Source organism: Drosophila bipectinata, chromosome 4 (assembly GCF_030179905.1).
Source record: "Drosophila bipectinata strain 14024-0381.07 chromosome 4, DbipHiC1v2, whole genome shotgun sequence".
Classification (NCBI taxonomy): domain Eukaryota; kingdom Metazoa; phylum Arthropoda; class Insecta; order Diptera; family Drosophilidae; genus Drosophila; species Drosophila bipectinata.
Genome location: NC_091740.1, coordinates 15,065,790 through 15,090,734, shown reverse-complemented (window position 1 = coordinate 15,090,734; position 24,945 = coordinate 15,065,790). Strand labels below are relative to the sequence as shown.

The 24,945-nt window shown below is 37.8% G+C and overlaps 1 protein-coding gene across 4 annotated transcripts in view; it reads left to right on the top strand.

The window, feature by feature from the left end:
* Nucleotides 1-727, top strand: part of PMCA (plasma membrane calcium-transporting ATPase 3) — a 138,575-nt gene extending 137,848 nt beyond the window's left edge. For all 4 annotated transcript variants that reach the window (XM_043213482.2, XM_043213484.2, XM_043213481.2 and 1 more), the window contains one exon: nucleotides 317-727. In XM_043213482.2, coding sequence (XP_043069417.1) covers nucleotides 317-538 — 222 coding nt within the window. In that variant the 3' untranslated portion in view covers nucleotides 539-727. The remainder of the gene's footprint in view (nucleotides 1-316) is intronic.
* The last annotated feature ends 24,218 nt before the right edge of the window (nucleotides 728-24,945 follow it).

The following is a 24,945-nucleotide window of genomic DNA, read 5'->3' as shown; positions in this document are numbered from 1 at the left end:
ATCAAATCAAATCAAGCTTTCAAAAAATCGTGATTGCCATCGCATAAACATAGTAATAGTGTTGCATGCTGTATAATATGTGATTTTGGTATGTGAATAAAAGCAATTTTTTATTAACATTTTATAGAAATATCTTTAATAATTCAAAATGTATATTGTTTTGAGGGTCTTTACTTCCAATTTTTTATCTGAGAAATCCTTATAAGAATATGTGTATTATTATTTAACGGTGAGAAGCCATACTGAATTAATCTATGTACTGTCGTCATTGTCCCTAATGTAATTGGTATTGTTGTTTTCTTTAATTTTTGTTTAGATTCGGGTGGTGAACGCGTTTCGCCAAGGTCTTGATGCCCGCTATGGTGACCATACTAATACGTCGTTGGCCGAGGTATTACGCAAACAAAATTCGATGAGCAAACGTCTTTCGGAAACATCTTCGATTGAGTATGCCGATAATATACCGGATGAGTTGACCATACCTGAAATAGATGTCGAACGATTATCATCGCACAGTCATACTGAAACAGCGGTTTAAATATTAATGTAATACATTTGCATATAACGAGAAAACATTCTCAAAAGGATCCATTTAATAAGAAGCTTTTGTGACAGAATTTGTGACAGTTCGTCTGTTAAAAAAAAGATAACTTGTATCCCATTTGTGAAATCTTCATTAAGTTAACTAAATGATGATAAATACAATATGTAAGAGTAACATTTTAAATCTTTTATTTTAAATTTACACAATACATTATTTTGGCTTTGTTACCTAATGATGTTAAATTTTATGTTTTTAAGTTTTAAATATACCTGGCAATTAAATTATTTGGGGTAAAATTTTCACAATAAAAAATACAAAATGCAAATAAATTTATAGTTTCCAAATACAATAAAAAAAAAAAAATTGTCAATAAAAGTATTCAATGTTTACAATTGGTTTCAAATTTTTCTTAACATAAAAATATATAATAATGTGAGAAAGGTGAGAAAAGGCCTATTCAAATGTAAAAGTATTTCGAAAATTCATTTTAATCGTGTTTGTGGATGACCGTTGCCATTGATAAGGTTATTTTAAATAACGACACCCAGCGACCGTAGAGCGCTACGGTTTGTTAGTAAAGGCAAGTTAATAGAAGTCTACAATAATAGAAAAGAAGATGAAGATTTTCATTCCAATTTAGTCCTGAAAGAACGAAAACCAGAACATTTTTTTTGTATATGTGTATCTGAAAGTTAGTGGGTCTTGTTTCATTTGCCTTTGTCACATTTGGATATTCAGTGAAAATTATTAAAACAAAAATGGGACGGTAAATAAACAAAACTAGAACAACGATATACTCCATTTTTATACAAATGTAAGGCTAAAATAGACAAACTTGCGCTTGCACACGTATTCTTGGCCATCCCGGCTATTCAAGTATCTGTTAAGAGAGCATTTTGACCATTACAATTTCAATGGAATACCCAAACCTTTACTCTTTATTGTTAGGCTAAAATTTAAATAAATGTAAAAAAAAAAAAGATAACAAAAAATTACTTTTTCATTCAAAACGTTACACACTGTGCATCGAACAGAATTCAAAGTGTTGAAAAGACTTTTTTAATTGACTTTTTCGATCAATCGGTCTTTTAATGAGGGTCTCTGTGCGAACGTCAATCATATCCCTCGAATCTCTCAACGTCAAAAACTCAACCGAAAACCAAAATCAAAAGAAAGTAAGTCACCTGCTCTAAAAGAGAGTGATTGTAAACATTTTTTTCGGTTTTTCTCATAAACTGAACATAAGGAGAAACAAGAAAGGAAAGCTAACTTCGGGCGGAGCGGATATACCCAAACAGTTAAAACCGGATATATATCGCAAACATCGGATATAGTTGGCCGATCCTTATGAGAATATGATAATAAAACCCAATTTATTATAATACAAAATTTCAAACAAATCTCAAACTTCTATCTTCAAAAATACCAAAGTTGGTATTTCTACCGAAAACCACTTCCGATTGTTCAGATATATGGCAGCTATAAAATATCGTAGGCCGATCGTTAAGAAATTTGGTAGGTCGAAAGTTGGGTCATTTCCGATCGTTCGATCGAGTTATACGGCAGCAAATAGCTCTCACCTAAAAGTTGAACTCTCTAACTCTAAAAACACCCAAGTTATACCATTTACGATCAATCAGTTAGATGACAGCTATAGACTTATATACTGCGTGCAAAGGAAAGAAGGGTGTGTGCAAAGTTTCAAGACGATAGCTTTAAAACTGAGAGACTAGTTCGCGTAGAAACAGACAGACAGACGGACAGACGGATATGCTCATATCAACTTAGGAGGCGATTCTGATCAAGAATATATATACTTTATAGGTTCGGAGATGTCTCCTGCACTGCGTTGCACACTTTTGACCAAAATTATAATACCCTCTGCGAGGGTATAAAAAGGTTAATTTATTATTGCGAGCTATGCTACATATGTACATATCACTATCACTGAATTTGGCCGGAAATTTAGAGGCGCCATTTTAAAAATAATTTCACTTTAAATAAGCATCTCGATGCCTATTTCTCAGGTGCGAGAGCAACTTGGACGTGTTGCCGAGTTAAGTTAGGTTGATTTGGAGCTCCTTTCCGTAACTCTGGCAGTAACATATATGGTATTAGATCTAATCCAAATAAACCGTCGATGCGGTCTGGCCTGGTAAAAGTGGGATCAGCTAAGTATAATCCCTGAAAATGCTGAAAAGTATCCATGTTGACAATGCTCATGTGTAAAGGAGATGTTATCGATTTGAGGACATAGTCTGGTCGCCCCAGATGGTTAACTTCATTGAAATTCATTTATTTATTCACTTTCTAATTATTAAAGGCTTGTTTATCTTGGTTGGGTTACAATTGTTAATTTATTAAGTTTAATTGCTCATACCCCAATTCACTCCTCCACTCCAATGCTACTGGAATAGAGCCCTGCCTATCATTGCTCCAACATGATTGATCTGACCTAGGGACATGTCAAACATGCTCGCGGTGAAGTCATGGTAAGTTATAAGTGACAAAGATGGTGAGTTATCGACGTTGGACCACTTTAATTCTGGAATATTAACACACAATCCGAACTGAAGCATCACGCGGACGAATGATAAGTAAAAAATTATGATTATTGATTTGGGTTATGCTTTGGCTAAACACTAATTTGGAAATTTATCCAAATCGGATTAAAGTTGGATTTGGATTGATTTCCTATATCAAGATTTTCACAGGATAATCTTCATAACAGAAAGTTGCGATGGTAAGATTAAGAGCAATGTAACGCGATGTCAACTTTTTAAATTTTTTATAATGCTCCAACAAAAAAGAATAGATGAGTAGTGAGTAAATTGGAAATCCTTTATGAATTCCCAAAGAATTTGTGAGTTGTGAGTAGATTAGAAAATCTGGAAGAATTTAATATATTGAAATTAATTTTTAAACCAATAACTACAATAAGCTATAACAAAGATAGGCCAAAAACAAATTAAATCGTTGAATTAAATGCACCTACTTTTATTTGATGGGAGTGCAGCAACCGACGGCGATGGTCTGATCAAAAGAAGAAGAAGAAGAAGAAGTGAGAAACTTCCCGGTACTAAGATGGCAATGCATTCGCAAGAGGGCTTGAACATCATCGTATCGAGGGGTCGTATGTCGCATACACGAAAGAATGCCGCACACCTGGGCGAAAGCTTAAGTTACGGCAATGCCTTACCATACAAAATGGGAGAAAGAGAGCCACCGCTAGTGCAAGACGGCAAATACAGGTGGCAGATTGACTGCATGGGAGGGGGTGGCCGCTCATGGGAGAGACCAAGGTAGAAAAGGACGTATAGATCAGAGATGTTTACATTCCTGAAACCTTATTCTGTTGATACTGAATACTTCAGAATATATAATGTTTGGAAAAAATATGCTGCCGTCATAAGACCAAACAAAGTCTGTTGGAGCCTTTTCAGCTTATTTAGCACTTCGAAAAGTGACAACAGTGGCAGAGGAGCAAGCCAACGAACTTTTATTGAGTTGCTTTTTAAACGCAGTTTTCTCCGAGTTTGACCGGACAGGTACTAATCTCTACGATTTACCATTTCCTAATAGTTTTTTCATAGATCAACATTTTTTTGATAGTTCTTAGGACTAAATCAGAATCTAAAAATCAAAGCTTCTAAAAACTTTAAATCTCTTGAGAACACGTACAACTTTTTTTTTCTTGAGCAGTGGCCGCTTTTATTTTTTAAAAACGTATTTTATTGTTTTCATCTTTATTGTTGGCACCTAATGCCAATGCATAACTCAGGCTGACAGGTGCCAAGAGCGAATGACTGAACCAAAGCATAAGCCAGAAATCAAGATCAGCAATATAAGTAGCGTTACCAGGTGGGACCCGAGAAGCTAGTGATGAGTAAGGAGTGGGACCTGAGAAGGAACCACAAAAACAGCTGACCAAGCGTCATGCAGCTTTCTTTAACATTGGCCTACTAATCATAATTTAAGCTAAGTTTCGAGCTACATCCGGTTGAAGGTAGAACCGGTACCAGGTTAGTTTTTTAGTACAATAACCGCGTTTAACCATAACCTAACCTAAAATCCTCAGCGTATTACTCCCACCAGTAGAACTACAATCAGGCCCTGAGCATGGTGCTGCCGCCAGATACACCCCCAGCACGATCATCTACCAATACAAAATCATCACAAACCCTCAAAACCATCACACACCCTTCTTTCCTTTGCACGCAGTATATAAGTCGGAACGACCAGTATCGGCCGACTACCATCTGTCAAAAAAGTACCGGGACTGGATTAATTAAAACGCCTGTGCAAAACAGATTTCGGAAATTTTTTTTTTGTTATGTTGCTTACACTGTTCTGCATTACTAAGTAAAGTTTGAGCGCGATCTGTGAAGTAGTTTGTTTACAGTCGCTGGTTACGTCAGTCTATGTTCTAATGGCTTGCCGAATTTCATAATAACAACTATATTGAACAAAGAATTTGTCTTAAATTTTGTGTTGCGAACAAAATTTCTTGTACTGACACTTATGGTGAAGGCTTATGGAGATGCAGTTTTATCGAATACACGTGCTTTTAAGTGGTACAAAGCATTCCAAAAGGTTCGTGAGATTGTCGAAGACATGCCTTGTTCGGGACGACCATCCACCTCTCTCACCGACACTAACATCGATGCAGTGAAGGAATTTATTTCTGAAAATCATCATGTCAGGTTACGAGAGATAGCACAAGTCCTGAAAATCTCTCACGAGTCAATTCTTACCATTTTGACTGACCGTTTGGGGATGAAACGAGTCGCTGCACGGCTTGTTCCAAAAGAGCTGAATTTCCTGCAAAGAGAATACCGAAAGCAGGTGTCTGCTGACATGCTGAATCGCGCTAATTCCGACTCCACGTTCATGAAACGTATTATTACAGCTGAATAGACGTGGATGTATAAATACGACACGCTTACAAGTCAACAATCGTCCGAATGGCGACCAAAATATGCTCCAAAACCGAAATTATGAAATTCGGCAAGCAATCAGAACATAGACTGACGTAAACTATACATATAAACAAACTACTTCACAGATGGCGCTCAAACTTAGTAATGCAGAACAGTGTAAGCAACATAACAAAAAAAAAATTTCCGAAATCGGTTTAGCACAGGCGTTTTAATTAATCCAGTCCCGGTACTTTTTTGACAGAAGGTATATCCTATAGCTGCCATATAACTGATTGATCGGAAATGGTATAACTTCGGTGTTTTTAGAGTTAGAGTTAGAATTTTACATGAGAGCTATTTTTGGCTAATAATACGATATGCTAAATTTCGTTAGGATCTACTGACTATATCCTATAGCTGCCATATAACTGAACGATCGGAAATGACCCAACTTTCGTGTTTTTGAAGATAGAAAGCTGGAACTTGGTGCAGATTATATTTTTCAGTTGATCCAACCTACCAAATTTTATTAGGATCGGCCGACTATTTCCTATAGCTGCCATATAACTGAACGATTGGAAATGACCCAACTTTTTTAAGATAGAAAGCTGAAACTTAGTACAGATTCCATTTATGTCAGTTGATGCAACCAACCAAATTTCATAGGGATAGGCCGACTATATCCTACAGCTGCCATATAACTTAACGTTCGGAAATGGTTTTTGGTAGAAATATCAACTTTGGTATTTTTGAAGATTTTTGAAGAAGCTTGGGGTTTTTTTAAAATATTTTTTATTGTAATTAATTGGTTTTATTATGATATTCTTATAAGGATCGGCCAACTATATCCAATGTTTGCGATATATATCCGGTTTTAACTGCAAGGGTTTATCAACTTCGGCTCCGCCCGATGTTAGCTTTTCTTTCTTGTTTTTTGTTAAATTTGAATTGTTCATATTTTGGTCCCACGAGTAGGCGGAAAGGGGTTCGTCCATCATGACATAGCTCGCTTGTCATAATAAGTCTGGTTAGAACTGGGAGGTCGGCCGGTCCCCCAGAGTTCGCATATTAGTGAATTTCTAAACCAAAGAAATGGCTTCTACTTTTATTTTTCATTTCCTATTTCTCAAGTGCGAGAGCATCTTGGACGTGTTTCCGAGTTGAGTTAGGTTGATTTGGAGCTCCTTTCCGTAAATCTGGCAGTAACAAATATGGTATTAGATCTAATTCAAATAAAGCGTCGATGCGGTCTGGCCTGGTAAAAGTGGGATCGGCTAAGTATAATCCCTGAAAATGCTGACAAGTATCCATGTTGACAATGCTCATGTGTAAAGGGGATGTTATCGATTTGAAGACATACGGTGGTCGCCCCAGATGGTTAAATTCATTGAACTTAATTTATTTATTCACTTTCTAATTACTGAAGGTTTGTTTATCTTGGTTAGGCTACAATTGTTAATTTATTAAGCTTAAGGTCAGCTCATTGTTCGTACCCCAATTCCCTCCTCCACTCCGATTTCCTCTTTGGCTCTGTGACTCTTCATAGACTACTATAGTAGTATACTATATAGTATACTAAAGTATACTTTTGCAAACAAGAGAAAAACGCTTTGCACAGATTAAAGAAAGAATCTAAGCGTTTTGTAAGCTCGCTGTTAAAGTGTTGCAGAGAGACTGTTTTTTTTTTGTTTTGTTAATAAACTCAGAGAAATCTGAAAAAATCATATATATTACATTTAATTTAAATTTAATTTCGGTGACCTTGTATTTTATCTACGGCAGCAGTGCTTCGCCGAAGCTATACAGGCCAGCGCCGTCTCTTCCACCGGTAATGTCCATTAACAGCCGTCATTTCCTGACTAAAATAGAGAAGTTCAGGTACTTCTTGCCTAAGGGATTCGGCGCTGTAAACCGTGTGAGCGCTGGATATTAATGACGCTAATTATGATGTGGACCTTGATCTTGTACTTAACGGGTTTATGAAATGAGGCGAAACAAAAGTACGGCAGTTCTATTGAAACCTTACAGTTTATTTTCTTGTTCCAAAACACCCAGAAAATCCTTAAAAAAACAGTCCGCCTAAACACCCTTATAATAGTGTTTTTGTCTCTAACATTTAATTGAAACTACAAAAAAATTCTTCGTCATATCGCAACTAAAAATCAGAGAAATCGATAAGGGACCAGTTGAAAGTGCGTAATATGACAAGGACCTTCTTATGGCCAAAGATGATCGATATTCAAGAGAGCCGTCACTTGAATTCGGATTAAGACGTCTAGCAAAGGCTTCATCCCAGAAAATATTACTGGTGTTATCTTTTAGAGCTGCTACCTGGGGACCTTGGGACATTTCGAGCTTCCAAAAGATGCTAAGAAGAGGATTTAAGGACGCAATTGGCAGATCGCCATAGTAAGAGGTCGAGCATCTATTGAAAGGGACACAAGCCATCTTAGCACCGATTCTTAAATCATTTATGGTGTAGTACTACATTTTATTGTTAGGTCTAGCTCTTTTGAAACTGCGAAAGCATAAGATTTTGTGAAATGCTATTAGCTATAAATCTAGAATTTTTTTTTAATGATTTGGCTACTGCACAGTGGTCGAGCTTGTATGGAACCGCGGCCATAAATACTTATAGATGTGCTCTCGCTATGAAACTTTCACCAAATATCTAGAAAAATATTATAAACATTTTTTTTTTTTTTTTATTATCAATCAATCAATAGTTATATTTAAAATCTGTCCGGAGATATGGACAATAATTAAATTTTATAATGGGACCTTAACTTAATGAAATATTGAGTAGTACAATGTTTGCTTATCCTAGGAAACTAATTTTAACAGTAAACCTTAGCGATAGAATTCAAGTTATTTCGCCCGAGTGGCAGAGGTCCAATGGGTGGGTCCGTTTCAGCCTCCTTGTGGTGTAGCTGTTGTCCAAAAGATTGATGGCCTCAGGGTTAGGATGTCGGTCCAGCCTTTCCACGTACCTATTGGCGAATCGCTGAACTTCTTCGCTCACATATGGGACTCTCAGTTGGGCGTGGATTATCGCATTGTCGTGGAACGGATGAGCTCCAGTTAAAGTTCTTAGGGCCTTGCTTTGGGCGATCTGGATGATCCTTCGGTTGCTTAGACACGCCGTCCCCCATAGCTGGATACCATAGGTCCAGACTGGCTTTACAATGGCCTTATATATAAGGAGCTTGACTCTTTGCTATATTATAAACATATGATAAAAAAAGTTACCAGATCGTACTACTATCTCCTATAGCTTCCATAGGAACGATTGCATCAGTGATGGCGCTTTCATGAGTGAGCAGTCATAAAATCATTTCTAATGGTCAGATCAGGCAACAGACAAATATTATACTAAAATAAAAAAATATTTGGAATGACTGCTTAACTACTCTCCCACGCCAACCTCCTCAAAAAAAAGTATGATACCGAAAAAATAGTTAATATATTTAAGTAGAATACGAACAATATTAGAAAATCATATACATAATTTTTAAATTGTTCCATTTAGTAAAGAAATAGTTGTCTCTAGCAGCGGTGATTTTTGGATATAAGTAATTTTTCTTTGCCCACTAATAAATGGGTCAGAGCTTAAAAGCAATCTTTTTAGTAAATCTGTATTTGAGGCGACTCGTAAAATTTCCGAAATTTAAAAAAATTTTTTTCCGAACGGTGTGAAAAAAGGAAGAAGAAGACATTTTTGCCTCCTAGATTTTGCCGGTACTCTGACGACGAAAATTATGGCTATAAAGTTGAATGGCGCGTTGCCGGGTCAAAAAAAAATAAACAGCTGATTTTGGGGTGTAAAAAGAATTCATTTGATTTCTTTTGATAGCCAAAACATGGAGCGAAAATTGAGAGAAAAAAATTGTCGGACCAAAAAATTTTCGGCCCGCGAGGATTAAGTCAAGCTAATTAGTGCGGTCAAGGCGAAGCCCATAATATGGGATTTGACATTTAATTCCATAAATAGGGTGGACATTTAATTCAGAAGTGGAAAGGCATTTTAATTCCATAAAATGGCATTGAAATGATTTGTGATTGATTTTGATATTGATTTTGACCCAGTTTTCTTTTTCTTAATCAGCTCCTTAGCGGCGAAATACATAAAGAAATCACCAAAATCTAATCGGTTTGAATTCATTTTTGCTTATTTGTTTTTTGTTTACAAACAACAGCTGTTCAGTATTACCCTTTTCCTTAATTTTTTTGGTCACACTAGCTCGGTAGCCAAATAAAGAGCGATTTCGCTAGCACACGTGTGACAGCGAATTTTCGTCGTCAGAGTACTAGGCTTTAGAATCGAATTCGACATACTTTTTCGGCCAATTTGTACGATAGGTGAATAAAATCGAATATACGCATGAAGCGGTGACAGTCCAAACTCAAATCGCTCCTCATGAACTTATTTTTAAAAAAAAAACTTTTAGGTTGTTCATTTCTGTTGGTTTGGCATATAAAGCATTTTGTGGATGTTGTTTCGCTTTATTCATTACAAACTTTACCATCAACAATGGTAAGTTGCAAAAAATGTTCGATATTATTATTTCAACAACATAACAGACACAGAACAAAAACGTGCTTCCCTCCTAGATAGAGATGGAAAAAGAGGTTAGGTTGCATTTTTTAATCCCAAATGTGCTACGCAGGATTCCGTATCTGAAGTAAACATTTTTATAATCTTTAAATATTAGTATATAAAAGCACATAAAAACTTAAAACTTTACATATACGAACTAAAAAGACGCACATTTTTAACAAAACACAGAACAAATTATTTATATATATATATATGTCGCAGTGTGATTCTGGTAATTGGGAATCCGGGGAATTCCCTGTTTCTGCTTTACCCGTTGATACTGAGCGAAAGCACGGCAGCAGAGGCAGGGACGCTCTGCTGCTGAGTGAGGTTCGATGGTAAGATACCAAGAGTCTTGAGTAAGACAGAGATGGCTGTATACGCTCGACTGGAGTGAGTTTATGACGTGAGCGCGTACGCAGTATTTAATTTAGCTTGGGTATTGGAACCGATCGGAACTCGCTGTGCAGCTGTGTCAAACATCAAAAGCATCAACATGGATAACATACCCTTGCCGCCGACCAACTTACCCTTGGCTCCGACATCAGAAGTGGGATCGGCTCCGCCAAAAGAGGACAGCTCTAGCGTATATAGGGCAGCCTTGGAAGAGCAAAATCGCAATTTAATGGAAATAATAAAATCCACCGGATTTTATTGTCACCCTATTGCTCTCTAAATGGAAGGCAAAGAATTTGGAGGAGATTGCGGTATCAGTAGCGTTGGCTCACATGGCTCAAATTGATAATTATTTGTTGCGTTGGCTGTTTACAACGAATGTGACGACTCGTAATGAGCTGCAGCAGCAGCTACAGGCTTATGCTTTCAAGAAGCGCAACAACGAGGAGGACGGATATTCGACGGGTCCGGATAAGAAGAAAACAAGGATGCAGTCGCAGGTTAAGTGCCATTTTTGTGGAAAAGCTGGCCACAAATATGCAGAATGCCGCTCTCGAATGGAGAAAGCATCAGCCCCTACAGAAAAGAGTTATAGCGTAAGCAGCACGGCCGGATTGAAGGATCGATCAAAAATTAAATGTTTTAAGTGCGGTGAAAACGGACATGTGGCTTCTGTATGCCCCAAAAATCGTACTGGTGGAAACAGCAAGAGCTACGAGAAGCGAGTTGACCTTTGTACAGTAGCTCCACCAAGTGGAACAATTACCTTATCTGGTGAGTCTATTCCATATTGTTTCGATTCTGGAGCCGAATGTTCACTGGTCAAGGAGAGCGTTGCGGATAAATTCGACGGAAAACGATTTCACAATATTGTAACTCTAAATGGCATAAGTAACGATTCAATTTGTAGCACATCGCAAGTTCTGAGTAATATTAATATTGAACAATATTGTTTTGAAGTTTTATTACATGTAGTTATGGACAAATATTTGAAGCATGACGTGTTGATTGGCCGTGAAGTTTTAGGCCTGGGCTTTGGTGTATCAATTGATGCAGAAAAATTTTGCTTTTATAAGACAAAAAGAGTAAATGTTCTGAGTCTAGTGAAGTATGAAGAAATCATAAATTCTGATACCAATTTAAACGATTCTGATAAGACGATATTAAACAATATGTTGAGATCAGAGAACGGCAAGGGTACACCCAAACAATAAGTGTACCCGAATCATTTGTGCGTTAACATCACTTAGAGTGTGATCGGCACTCTTAAATAAGGTTTGTTGCCTTTCACTGATATTTTCGGACATGCTCATACGCACACTCGCAAAACGACTTCGTGCTCTTTTCTGCATGTATACATGAGTTGACGCCGATCAATATGATAAAGCAAAAGGAATGGGCGAAATTGAGAGCACAAAACTTGAGACAAACAATATGTGAGAGACAAGTGTGTTGTTGTTATTCTTGCATTAGCTTCATACATGCATACATATTTGTTTTTAAGTATGCACATATATGTGAGATAAAAATAAAAGCCGTGTTTTGCTACTTCGTTGTGTGTATTTAATTTTAATGTTTTTAACAAAGTCATTACATATTTTAAATAGTTTATATAGTCTTAGTTTTGTATAATAGTTTTCCTTTTGGATCCATTTTAATCTTAGATTAGTTTGTCGTAAAAATAAAAGTAATTGCCGTCTTCAGTGACTAATAAAAATAACAAATGCGTATAACTATTACAAGTGAATGCGTCTTCAATGACTGGGTCTTACAATATGCTTAAAAATATGATAATGAAATTTTGTCTCCAATGACTAGTATTAAATAAAAAAAATGAATTAATGAAATTGACCATGTAAATTATAAAAAAAAGTAAATATAACTTATTCTGATTTGTTAATATGCTTGTAATAAGAGTGCAAAAATAATAAACTGTCAATAGATGTTGGACCCAACCTATTTCGCTTTTGAGTAATGACATTGCCAGCTAACGAAAATACTCTTTCAGCCGGTGCACTACTTGCAGGTATTGAAAGAAACTTCAGTGCCACCTTTGACAGAAGAGGGTAACGGTTTTCATTTACTCTCCACCACTGCAGTACATCGAAATCGTGACTTAAAATAACCCTTTCTCTACAATATTTTTCTATTTCTTCTATTGGGGATTCTCTAGAGTTCTTATTAGATGATGTAGCAACTAAGGTTGGGAAAAAAAATTCTGGTTTTGAAACAGATGTTATGCTTGGTGACGGCTCTGATAAAGTGGATATTTCTGTGCAGGACGTATATGGACTAGAAACATGGGTTGTATCACTTTCTTTTGAAATATGAATTTTTAACATTTCTAAAACACACTGCTGTTTAATGTCGGCCATGTCTGTATCCTGCATATGTGCAGCCGGGGGATACAAAAAAAACGCCACCTTGTGCAATATGGTCAAATTTGCTGTCCATATGTCAACAACTTTTGTTTTTATCGTTTCTTTTAATGTTGCAATTGATGAGATGTCTGATATGTTTGGCTCGCATAGCACACAAATTTTTGTAATTGAAGGCAGCACAAAACAAAGTGAAGGCGAGCTGCAAGTTTGAAGTTCTTTAAAAATCCTTTCGAAGGATTCCAGCAACCCAACTAACATTTTTAATGTTGACTTATTGACATCCATCAATCTTTCGGCCCCTTTCTCGCCTAATATATTGTAGACAGCCACCCAATTATCGTCGATAGATTTCAGCATTGCGTAGTTTGAATTCCACCTTGTTGGGCATGAACTCTTTAGAGATGTGTTTAACTTATGCTGCAAATTGGCTTTTTTGAAGTACCTAACAATTTTTTTGCATGTTGTCATTGTTTCGATTAGATCCGTTGTTTCTGAAAATGATTGTTCTAAGCAATTGTTTAAAAGATGACTGCTGCAGTTAAGCCTGATGTTGTTTTCTAATGCTTTTATCATGTTGCTGCCCCTATCTGTTACAAATATGATCTCGTCAATGTTTTCAATATTAAATTTTGAGAAGACTTTTTTATTTTAGTTAGAATGTTTTCTCCGCTGCTTTTCTCTGATTCCATTGACTTAAGGCCCAAAATTAAATCACAAAGAACATTGTTTTTAAGATAATGAATTGTGATGCCCAAGAAGTTTCGTTGTAGATATTGGTCAGACCACATATCAACGGTGGCAGCTAATCCTGTAGTATCTGCTGCAATTTGAATTTCCGATGATATCAACCTTTTTTTTTCTTCAGCGTCCTTGTGGACCTTTCGACTTAACGTTGAAGGACTAGGCAGCAAGTCATCCACATCTATGTGATCCCCATAGGCGGCACCAATTTTTATAAAAAACTGAACCATGCTTTTATATCCAGGCCCGGCTACTGATGAAAACGGCTGACAATCTTGGACAATCCATTGACTGCATTTTTCAATCGCTTCTGCTTTGTCCGTTGCCGACACTTTCGTCACTTCTCTTGGTTGCCTTAATGTCATACAACATTTATGCCGAGACAAATTTTAAAACTTTTCGACAGGTGCCGCAAAATAGCCACCCTTCCACGGCACTTTCGTCTTCTTTAAGAATTGAATGTAAAATGTTCCACATAACACTTCTTCCTTTATGTTTTTGTGTTAAAGTGTACGTTCCACAATCAATTTTACTTTTTATAGAGTCCGGCGTTTCAGGCATTTTGCTTTTTACTTCTAAGACTTCAACTAACAACTGAAATCAAGCGACCAAAAAAACAAACCAGCGATCATGCATACCAGTACATACAAGTTTAAGACACTCGAAATCATAACTGTAAAACATAAGTGTTTCGCTCACAGCGCAATATTGCGCATTGCCTTTTGTGATCTACTGTTGCTTTTTGTACATTTGCTTTGAGTGCACTGTGCAGTTCACTAATCTGCGCAACATTTTTGAGTGTCTGGTGAAATAGAATCTACGCTTACTGTTTGAGTGAGTGACGAAATGCAAAAACACGAAACACGGAAAGCGATTTGTGCGTTTGGGTGTGTTGTTCTATTCCTTTTGTTCGTGAGTGTGACAAGCACTCCAAACTTATAAGTGTGATTCGGGTGCCAAAAAGTAACACCCTTGACGTTCTCTGGTTGAGATGTCACTCTGATAGGTTTATTGACGGAATTCCAATGACTCGCGTGACGACAGGTCAATTAGAAATTAGGCTAATAGATCCACAAAAGACTGTGCAACGCCGACCTTATAGGCTTAGCGAAGATGAGAGGAAGCACGTTCGGTGCAAAATTGAAGAATTGCTTACATCAAAAATTATTCGTCCCAGCTGTTCACCATTCGCTAGTCCCATGATGCTGGTTAAGAAGAAAAATGGCACAGATCGTCTTTGTGTAGATTACCGCGTTTTAAACGACAATACAATTGCCGATAAATATCCTTTGCCTCTTATTTCGGATCAAATAGCTCGTCTTCGTGGTGCAAGGTACTTTTCGTGTATAGATATGGCAAGTGGATTTTACCAAATCCCTGTACACCCAGACTCAATTGAGCGAACGGCCTTCGTTACACCCGATGGACAGTACGAATTCTTAACCATGCCCTTTGGTCTGAAGAACGCACCTTCTGTGTTTCAGCGTGCAATAATAAAAGCCTTGGGTCCGTTGGCATACACATTCGCAATTGTTTACATTGACGATGTTATGGTAGTAGCTAAAACAAAAGATGAAGCGTTAGAACGACTAGAGATAGTTTTGGACACCTTAAGCAAAGCCGGATTTTCATTTAATATAACGAAATGTTCGTTTCTTAAAACTAAAATCGAGTACCTTGGGTATGAAATAACGAATGGAGAAATTCGGCCAAATGCACGAAAGATCCAGGCATTGATAGGGTTGCCACCTCCGGAAACTGTTACTCAACTACGACAGTTCATTGGTTTAGCATTGGTGGAGTATTATTGCAAATGTACTTCTCCGGCAGAAGCAAAATACCACTCGTACGAACTAGAGACTTTAGCAGTTGTCAATGCTACGAAGTATTTTAGGCATTATTTACAAGGTCGTAAATTCGTCGTTTACACTGATTGTAACTCTTTAAAGGCCAGTCGCACTAAAATGGAATTAACACCGAGAGTGCATAGATGGTGGGGGTTTTTACAGTCATTTGAGTTCGATATTGAATATAGAAAGGGGGAGCGGATGGCGCATGTTGATTTCCTTTCCCGAAATCCACTGTCAGAAGGAAATAAGTGTGTGGATAAAATAATTGAGAAGCGTATTAATCTTACTGAAGTGACCGACAATTGGTTGGTGTCCGAACAGCAGCGCGACCCTGAAATAATCAATATTTCATCCAAGTTACGCAATAACGAGTTACCGGAAAATTTAAATAAAACGTTTGAATTAAGAAAGGGTATATTGCATAGGAAAATACAAAGGAATGGTAAAACAAGGTGCTTGCCAGTAATTCCAAGGGCGTTTAGGTGGGCAGTGATCAACCACGTACACGAATCTGTTATGCATTTGGGATGGGAAAAAACATTAGATAAGGCATATGGATATTACTGGTTCGAGAACATGACCAAGTATGTACGTAGATTTGTGGAAAATTGTATCACGTGCAAACTAGCAAAACCCCCAAATGGAAAGGTCCAGGCAGAATTGCATCCAATTCCTAAGATAGAGATACCATGGCACACAGTGCACATCGATATAACGGGTAAAATGAGTGGCAAAAACGACTTGAAGGAATGCGTTATTGTTTTAATAGACGCATTCACCAAGTTTGTTTATTTTTACCACACACTGAATATAGACACCGAAAGCTGTATTAAAGCTGTGAAATCGGTTGTGAAATTGACCATGTAAATTATAAAAAAAAGTAAATATAACTTATTCTGATTTGTTAATATGCTTGTAATAAGAGTGCAAAAATAATAAACTGTCAATAGATGTTGGACCCAACCTATTTCGCTTTTGAGTAATGACATTGCCAGCTAACGAAAATACTCTTTCAGCCGGTGCACTACTTGCAGGTATTGAAAGAAACTTCAGTGCCACCTTTGACAGAAGAGGGTAACGGTTTTCATTTACTCTCCACCACTGCAGTACATCGAAATCGTGACTTAAAATAACCCTTTCTCTACAATATTGTTCTATTTCTTCTATTGGGGATTCTCTAGAGTTCTTATTAGATGATGTAGCAACTAAGGTTGGGAAAAAAAATTCTGGTTTTGAAACAGATGTTATGCTTGGTGACGGCTCTGATAAAGTGGATATTTCTGTGCAGGACGTATATGGACTAGAAACATGGGTTGTATCACTTTCTTTTGAAATATGAATTTTTAACATTTCTAAAACACACTGCTGTTTAATGTCGGCCATGTCTGTATCCTGCATATGTGCAGCCGGGGGATACAAAAAAAAACGCCACCTTGTGCAATATGGTCAAATTTGCTGTCCATATGTCAACAACTTTTGTTTTTATCGTTTCTTTTAATGTTGCAATTGATGAGATGTCTGATATGTTTGGCTCGCATAGCACACAAATTTTTGTAATTGAAGGCAGCACAAAACAAAGTGAAGGCGAGCTGCAAGTTTGAAGTTCTTTAAAAATCCTTTCGAAGGATTCCAGCAACCCAACTAACATTTTTAATGTTGACTTATTGACATCCATCAATCTTTCGGCCCCTTTCTCGCCTAATATATTGTAGACAGCCACCCAATTATCGTCGATAGATTTCAGCATTGCGTAGTTTGAATTCCACCTTGTTGGGCATGAACTCTTTAGAGATGTGTTTAACTTATGCTGCAAATTGGCTTTTTTGAAGTACCTAACAATTTTTTTGCATGTTGTCATTGTTTCGATTAGATCCGTTGTTTCTGAAAATGATTGTTCTAAGCAATTGTTTAAAAGATGACTGCTGCAGTTAAGCCTGATGTTGTTTTCTAATGCTTTTATCATGTTGCTGCCCCTATCTGTTACAAATATGATCTCGTCAATGTTTTCAATATTAAATTTTGAGAAGACTTTTTTAATTTTAGTTAGAATGTTTTCTCCGCTGCTTTTCTCTGATTCCATTGACTTAAGGCCCAAAATTAAATCACAAAGAACATTGTTTTTAAGATAATGAATTGTGATGCCCAAGAAGTTTCGTTGTAGATATTGGTCAGACCACATATCAACGGTGGCAGCTAATCCTGTAGTATCTGCTGCAATTTGAATTTCCGATGATATCAACCTTTTTTTTTCTTCAGCGTCCTTGTGGACCTTTCGACTTAACGTTGATGGACTAGGCAGCAAGTCATCCACATCTATGTGATCCCCATAGGCGGCACCAATTTTTATAAAAAACTGAACCATGCTTTTATATCCAGGCCCGGCTACTGATGAAAACGGCTGACAATCTTGGACAATCCATTGACTGCATTTTTCAATCGCTTCTGCTTTGTCCGTTGCCGACACTTTCGTCACTTCTCTTGGTTGCCTTAATGTCATACAACATTTATGCCGAGACAAATTTTAAAACTTTTCGACAGGTGCCGCAAAATAGCCACCCTTCCACGGCACTTTCGTCTTCTTTAAGAATTGAATGTAAAATGTTCCACATAACACTTCTTCCTTTATGTTTTTGTGTTAAAGTGTACGTTCCACAATCAATTTTACTTTTTATAGAGTCCGGCGTTTCAGGCATTTTGCTTTTTACTTCTAAGACTTCAACTAACAACTGAAATCAAGCGACCAAAAAAACAAACCAGCGATCATGCATACCAGTACATACAAGTTTAAGACACTCGAAATCATAACTGTAAAACATAAGTGTTTCGCTCACAGCGCAATATTGCGCATTGCCTTTTGTGATCTACTGTTGCTTTTTGTACATTTGCTTTGAGTGCACTGTGCAGTTCACTAATCTGCGCAACATTTTTGAGTGTCTGGTGAAATAGAATCTACGCTTACTGTTTGAGTGAGTGACGAAATGCAAAAACACGAAACACGGAAAGCGATTTGTGCGTTTGGGTGTGTTGTTCTATTCCTTTTGTTCGTGAGTGCGACAAGCACTCCAAACTTATAAGTGTGATTCGGGTGCCAAAAAGTAACACCCTTGACGTTCTCTGGTTGAGATGTCACTCTGATAGGTTTATTGACGGAATTCCAATGACTCGCGTGACGACAGGTCAATTAGAAATTAGGCTAATAGATCCACAAAAGACTGTGCAACGCCGACCTTATAGGCTTAGCGAAGATGAGAGGAAGCACGTTCGGTGCAAAATTGAAGAATTGCTTACATCAAAAATTATTCGTCCCAGCTGTTCACCATTCGCTAGTCCCATGATGCTGGTTAAGAAGAAAAATGGCACAGATCGTCTTTGTGTAGATTACCGCGTTTTAAACGACAATACAATTGCCGATAAATATCCTTTGCCTCTTATTTCGGATCAAATAGCTCGTCTTCGTGGTGCAAGGTACTTTTCGTGTATAGATATGGCAAGTGGATTTTACCAAATCCCTGTACACCCAGACTCAATTGAGCGAACGGCCTTCGTTACACCCGATGGACAGTACGAATTCTTAACCATGCCCTTTGGTCTGAAGAACGCACCTTCTGTGTTTCAGCGTGCAATAATAAAAGCCTTGGGTCCGTTGGCATACACATTCGCAATTGTTTACATTGACGATGTTATGGTAGTAGCTAAAACAAAAGATGAAGCGTTAGAACGACTAGAGATAGTTTTGGACACCTTAAGCAAAGCCGGATTTTCATTTAATATAACGAAATGTTCGTTTCTTAAAACTAAAATCGAGTACCTTGGGTATGAAATAACGAATGGAGAAATTCGGCCAAATGCACGAAAGATCCAGGCATTGATAGGGTTGCCACCTCCGGAAACTGTTACTCAACTACGACAGTTCATTGGTTTAGCATTGGTGGAGTATTATTGCAAATGTACTTCTCCGGCAGAAGCAAAATACCACTCGTACGAACTAGAGACTTTAGCAGTTGTCAATGCTACGAAGTATTTTAGGCATTATTTACAAGGTCGTAAATTCGTCGTTTACACTGATTGTAACTCTTTAAAGGCCAGTCGCACTAAAATGGAATTAACACCGAGAGTGCATAGATGGTGGGGGTTTTTACAGTCATTTGAGTTCGATATTGAATATAGAAAGGGGGAGCGGATGGCGCATGTTGATTTCCTTTCCCGAAATCCACTGTCAGAAGGAAATAAGTGTGTGGATAAAATAATTGAGAAGCGTATTAATCTTACTGAAGTGACCGACAATTGGTTGGTGTCCGAACAGCAGCGTGACCCTGAAATAATCAATATTTCATCCAAGTTACGCAATAACGAGTTACCGGAAAATTTAAATAAAACGTTTGAATTAAGAAAGGGTATATTGCATAGGAAAATACAAAGGAATGGTAAAACAAGGTGCTTGCCAGTAATTCCAAGGGCGTTCCAATGGGCAGTGATCAACCACGTACACGAATCTGTTATGCATTTGGGATGGGAAAAAACATTAGATAAGGCATATGGATATTACTGGTTCGAGAACATGACCAAGTATGTACGTAGATTTGTGGAAAATTTTATCACGTGCAAACTAGCAAAACCCCCAAATGGAAAGGTCCAGGCAGAATTGCATCCAATTCCTAAGATAGAGATACCATGGCACACAGTGCACATCGATATAACGGGTAAAATGAGTGGCAAAAACGACTTGAAGGAATGCGTTATTGTTTTAATAGACGCATTCACCAAGTTTGTTTATTTTTACCACACACTGAATATAGACACCGAAAGCTGTATTAAAGCTGTGAAATCGGTTGTGGCGCTATTTGGATTGCCAACTAGAATAATAGCGGATCAAGGTCGTTGTTTTGCTAGCTCAGGCTTTCGCAATTTCTGTTCCGCTCAAAAGATTCAGCTGCATTTGATCGCTACCGGAGCTAGTAGGGCAAACGGACAGGTCGAACGCGTGATGAGCACCCTTAAGACAATGTTGACAGCAGTTGAAACGAGTCAAAGATCATGGCAGGAGGCATTGGCTGAAGTACAACTGGCCATGAATTGTACTGCAAATCGAGTCACCAAGTTTAGCGCTTTAGAGCTATTAATAGGAAAAGAAGCTAGGCCTTTTGGTTTATTGTCAATAAACGAAGAAGACAATGATGTAGATAGAGAACAGATTAGAATTTAAGCCAAGGAAAACATAGAAAATAATGCAAGATATGACAAACAAAGATTTGACAAAAAGAAGGCAAAGATTATGAAGCATAACATAGGTGAGCACGTTTTGTTGAAAAACGAAGAACGGCATCAGACAAAGCTCGACCCCAAATTTAAAGGTCCATTTGAGGTGATCAAAGTCTTAGACGGCGATCGATATGAACTAAAATCTTTAGTAAATAAGCGAACGTATAAATATTCGCATGAATGGCTAAGAGCGCTACCAAACAGACAAATAATTAACGAATTAAACGAAGAATTCGATGGCCTAAGCGATGGCGATTCCCAGGAGGGGAACGAACTAATAGACGGCGTTAGTAAACTTGCGCCTGTGTCCCAAGAGGGGAATTGAAGACCGCACCAAAACAGCTGTCTCACAGGGATGAGAAGTGTTATGGCGGGGGTCAAGGTGATTGGGTGTAAGTGTGTACACCAAATTAAATTGAGAAATCAAGAGACAAATCTAAGTTTTGTAAAATCTGAATTATTGGAAAATTCTGATTAGAATTAAATGATAAGAATAAGATCATGAAGTTGAAAATGTTTTATGTTAGTAAACAAAAGGAAATTGTGTTTCCTAGATAAGAAAAATTGTCAGTTAATGTTTGTGGTAGCGGCTCTGTAAGTTTGTAAATTGTAAAAGAAAATAATGTTATTAAAACTAAGAGATACTAAATTTAAAAGAGTCTGGTATGTGACTTGGACATGGGTGGTGGATGAAGCACACGAGGACGTGTGATAGGTCAGGAAGGCCGTGTCGCAGTGTGATTCTGGTAATTGGGAATCCGGGGAATTCCCTGTTTCTGCTTTACCCGTTGATACTGAGCGAAAGCACGGCAGCAGAGGCAGGGACGCTCTGCTGCTGAGTGAGGTTCGATGGTAAGATACCAAGAGTCTTGAGTAAGACAGAGATGGCTGTATACGCTCGACTGGAGTGAGTTTATGACGTGAGCGCGTACGCAGTATTTAATTTAGCTTGGGTATTGGAACCGATCGGAACTCGCTGTGCAGCTGTGTCAAAAACCAAAAGCATCAACATGGATAACATACCCTTGCCGCCGACCAACTTACCCTTGGCTCCGACATATATGTAAAAATAAAGTATATACCATTATATACCATATCCATTTTAATCGATTTTGGTTTAACAGAGTTTTGTAATATAAAAATGAAAGTTCATAGATATAGCTCTTCAAAAATGTATTTTGAGGTTCTTTTAAGAAAAGTGAAAAAAACTCTGTTATGAGAAAATTCTCACTTTTGTAATTCTCTTATTTTGTATAATAGAAAAAAACAGCTGAAGTTTTGGAGTCCAGTCCACCTTTGCACTCAAAATAATGAGTCTACCTTGTTCGAACGCAGAGGTGGAACGCGTATTTAGCCAAGTGCAGCTAGTTAAAAGTAAAATGAGAAATAAAATGCATTTGAAACTTAATCCTAAATTCTTTTTTAGCCTAAAGGTAGGGTACATTAATAAATACAATTCTAATATTTATACTACTTTACTACTTATACAGCATGGGTCGGCAAAACCCTATCCAAGGGGCATATGAAATTTCGTTGCGCGAGCTCTGCCGCACACTAACAGTGTAAACGTAAGAAACGTCACGCTTGTAGCCTTATTTCTGCTATTCGTCACTAATACTTATACCTTAAAACCACATCATTCTATTGACCACTGTATCATTGACAACTGATTTACAGACATGGACTCAAAAGAAGTGGGATGTGTTGTTTTAACTACACATTGCCAACAAAATATTTTAAAATAATGTCTAAATCGGATAAATATAAAGATTCGGTCAAAGACACCATCGGTATTGACAATATTTCTGTATTATTAAAAAAAAACATTTAAAAATAGCATACAAAAATAAGCAATTTTTTAGCAGTTTTATAGCTTTTTTTGCTATTTCTAGCAAATTTTTTTTTATTAAATTAGCTATTTCAGTACATAAAATTCTGGCAACACTGCTATAGGCTAATCGATGACAAAAGTTGATTTACAGAAAAGCAGGGTGTGAGTCGATCATTAGTATCTCGTCTGGGAAAAGAAGCTCCAAAAAGAAAGTGCGACATAGAGGTCAGCGATTCGGTAATTTTTAGCGAACACCAGCCCATGCCCCTTACACTTTAACCTTAGAGGTGTAACGAAAAGATTCGCAACGTGACAGGGCCAAAATGAAAGGTCAACTCTTTGAATCGAGAAGTGTCTCGATAGCTCTTCAAACATCCACACCGCGAAGGAACTAACGAAATCAATATCCGGTCCCTGAAACTCGCTTACAAACGGTGAAAAAGTGAGTGTTTCAAAGAGATGTGGGACGAGCATTAAACGGCATGGCGAAAGGTAGGTCTGCCACCGTAGAAAATAGGTAGATATGAGGAAAAAGTATTAAACAATATTATGCGATGGTGAAACAGGACATCCGCAACGCCTTAAACTTTGACAAAATTGGACACGCATCCATTAAGCCTTATTCCGGACAATCGATTCGGGATATCTGCCTCGGATAATACTTAGGTACCTGATTTTGTGGCCAGAGATATTAAAGACATAGAAACCAAGGAGAATTATGCAATTAGGCGCATTTCCTCATGAATGCAGTCCGTAAAAAAGGGAGATGTCGTGTAAGATGTCTATTTTGCTGCAGCTCGCATTGCCTAATAGATGATAGTTATACGTCTATAATAATCATTATAATAATGAAAATAGCTAAGAATAATGATTCCATCAAACAACCTCAATAGCACATTTCGGAAGTTTGAATAACATTTTTGGGGTCACTAATAATAATCATTATAATAATGAAAATAGCTAAGAATAATGATTCCATCGAACGACCTCAATAGCACATTTCGGAAGTTTGAATAACATTTTTGGGGTCACTAAGTCACCACAGAGAGCTTTTTTGGTTTTTCGCTGATTTATGGTGTTGTCAATTTCGTTTGGCCTAAACGTATGTGGAGTTGGCAAAGGGGTAGATTCTGGCTGTGGCAGGCCGAGGTAGGATGAATTCGAGGCAGGATTTGGCCAGAAGATAGCCCTGCCTTCTTTCTGAATCTTAGTATTTTTTGGCGAACGATTCTAGATGTATCGCCGCTGTGAATTTTCCGCTTTTTGCTAAAGAGCCTGGTCGAGTGATGGTGTGGCTTCTTCAAGGCGTTGCTACTGGTTTGCCAATCACAACCCTTCAATTGGTGGCGCCCAAATCGCATTCTCAGCGTCGCACTTTTCTGCGGAACACATTTGATTAGCGGATTTAATTTTCTGCGGATTATACTTTGATCTGCGTTTTTGGCTGGTCCTTCCAAAGCATGCCGATTGCTCCGTCGTCTGTTCATACGATGAACAAGGGCAAGGCCTCCGGCCTACCACAAAACTTCACCAACTCAGCCACGATAGTCTTTCTCGCTGTCAATTGTTCGTGAGATGTTTAATCACCTTAGCGGCTGAGTTGTTCTCCCCACTGGTAAAAAAGAGCCCCAACGTGGGCTCTCTGCGTACTACATTTTCCTTCCACACGGAAAAAGTCACCAATTGTATCTGTACCAGCATTCTGGTACCGTGCACGGGGCATGAGCGTCTTTCGCCTATGTAGAAGTTGTAGTCGCAACTGTAACAACTGATATTCTTCCTCCAACAACCTTAGCTCCGCCTGCGCGCTTCTTGAGGTCCTGCGCTTCCCTTGAGGCCTTGATGACGTCATTCGTTCCGATCGTGTTCTGGTCGCCACCTAAGTAACTCTGGTATTGTCCCAACCCGCCGAGTTGGTAGCTTTTCTTTCCTGATCAACGTCGAGTTCTGTGCTTGGACGTCTACGTCAAACTCTTGTGATGAGACATGCTCACGCAGTCGGAGCCGATACTCCCAACTGTAACATGCTCGAATTCCAAGAAAAAACACCAACAAAATAATTTAAAGAAATGTTGAGGATCTTCAAAGGTTGTAGATTCGCCCCAGTACAGACGCTGATGCTGTTATCGTTTACTTGTTTATGTGTTTTGCCGGTAAAGGCAAGGGGAGCAAACGCTAACAGTCGACAAGAACTTAAAATTCCTAGGACCTCAAACAATTATACAATTCTTATCTTCTTAATCTCAGTTTTTGTCCGTTTCCCTCTAGTGTCAAGAAAGCAAAGAAAGCTTAGGCAAGTGGTTACTGGCTAAATTAAGAGATATTTAACAACCTGACTTAAAACTAACAAATAAGTTTACTATCTATCGTGACAAATATAATTAGGGAAATATGCGGCCATTGGCCTCTTTTTTTTAAGTTTTATTT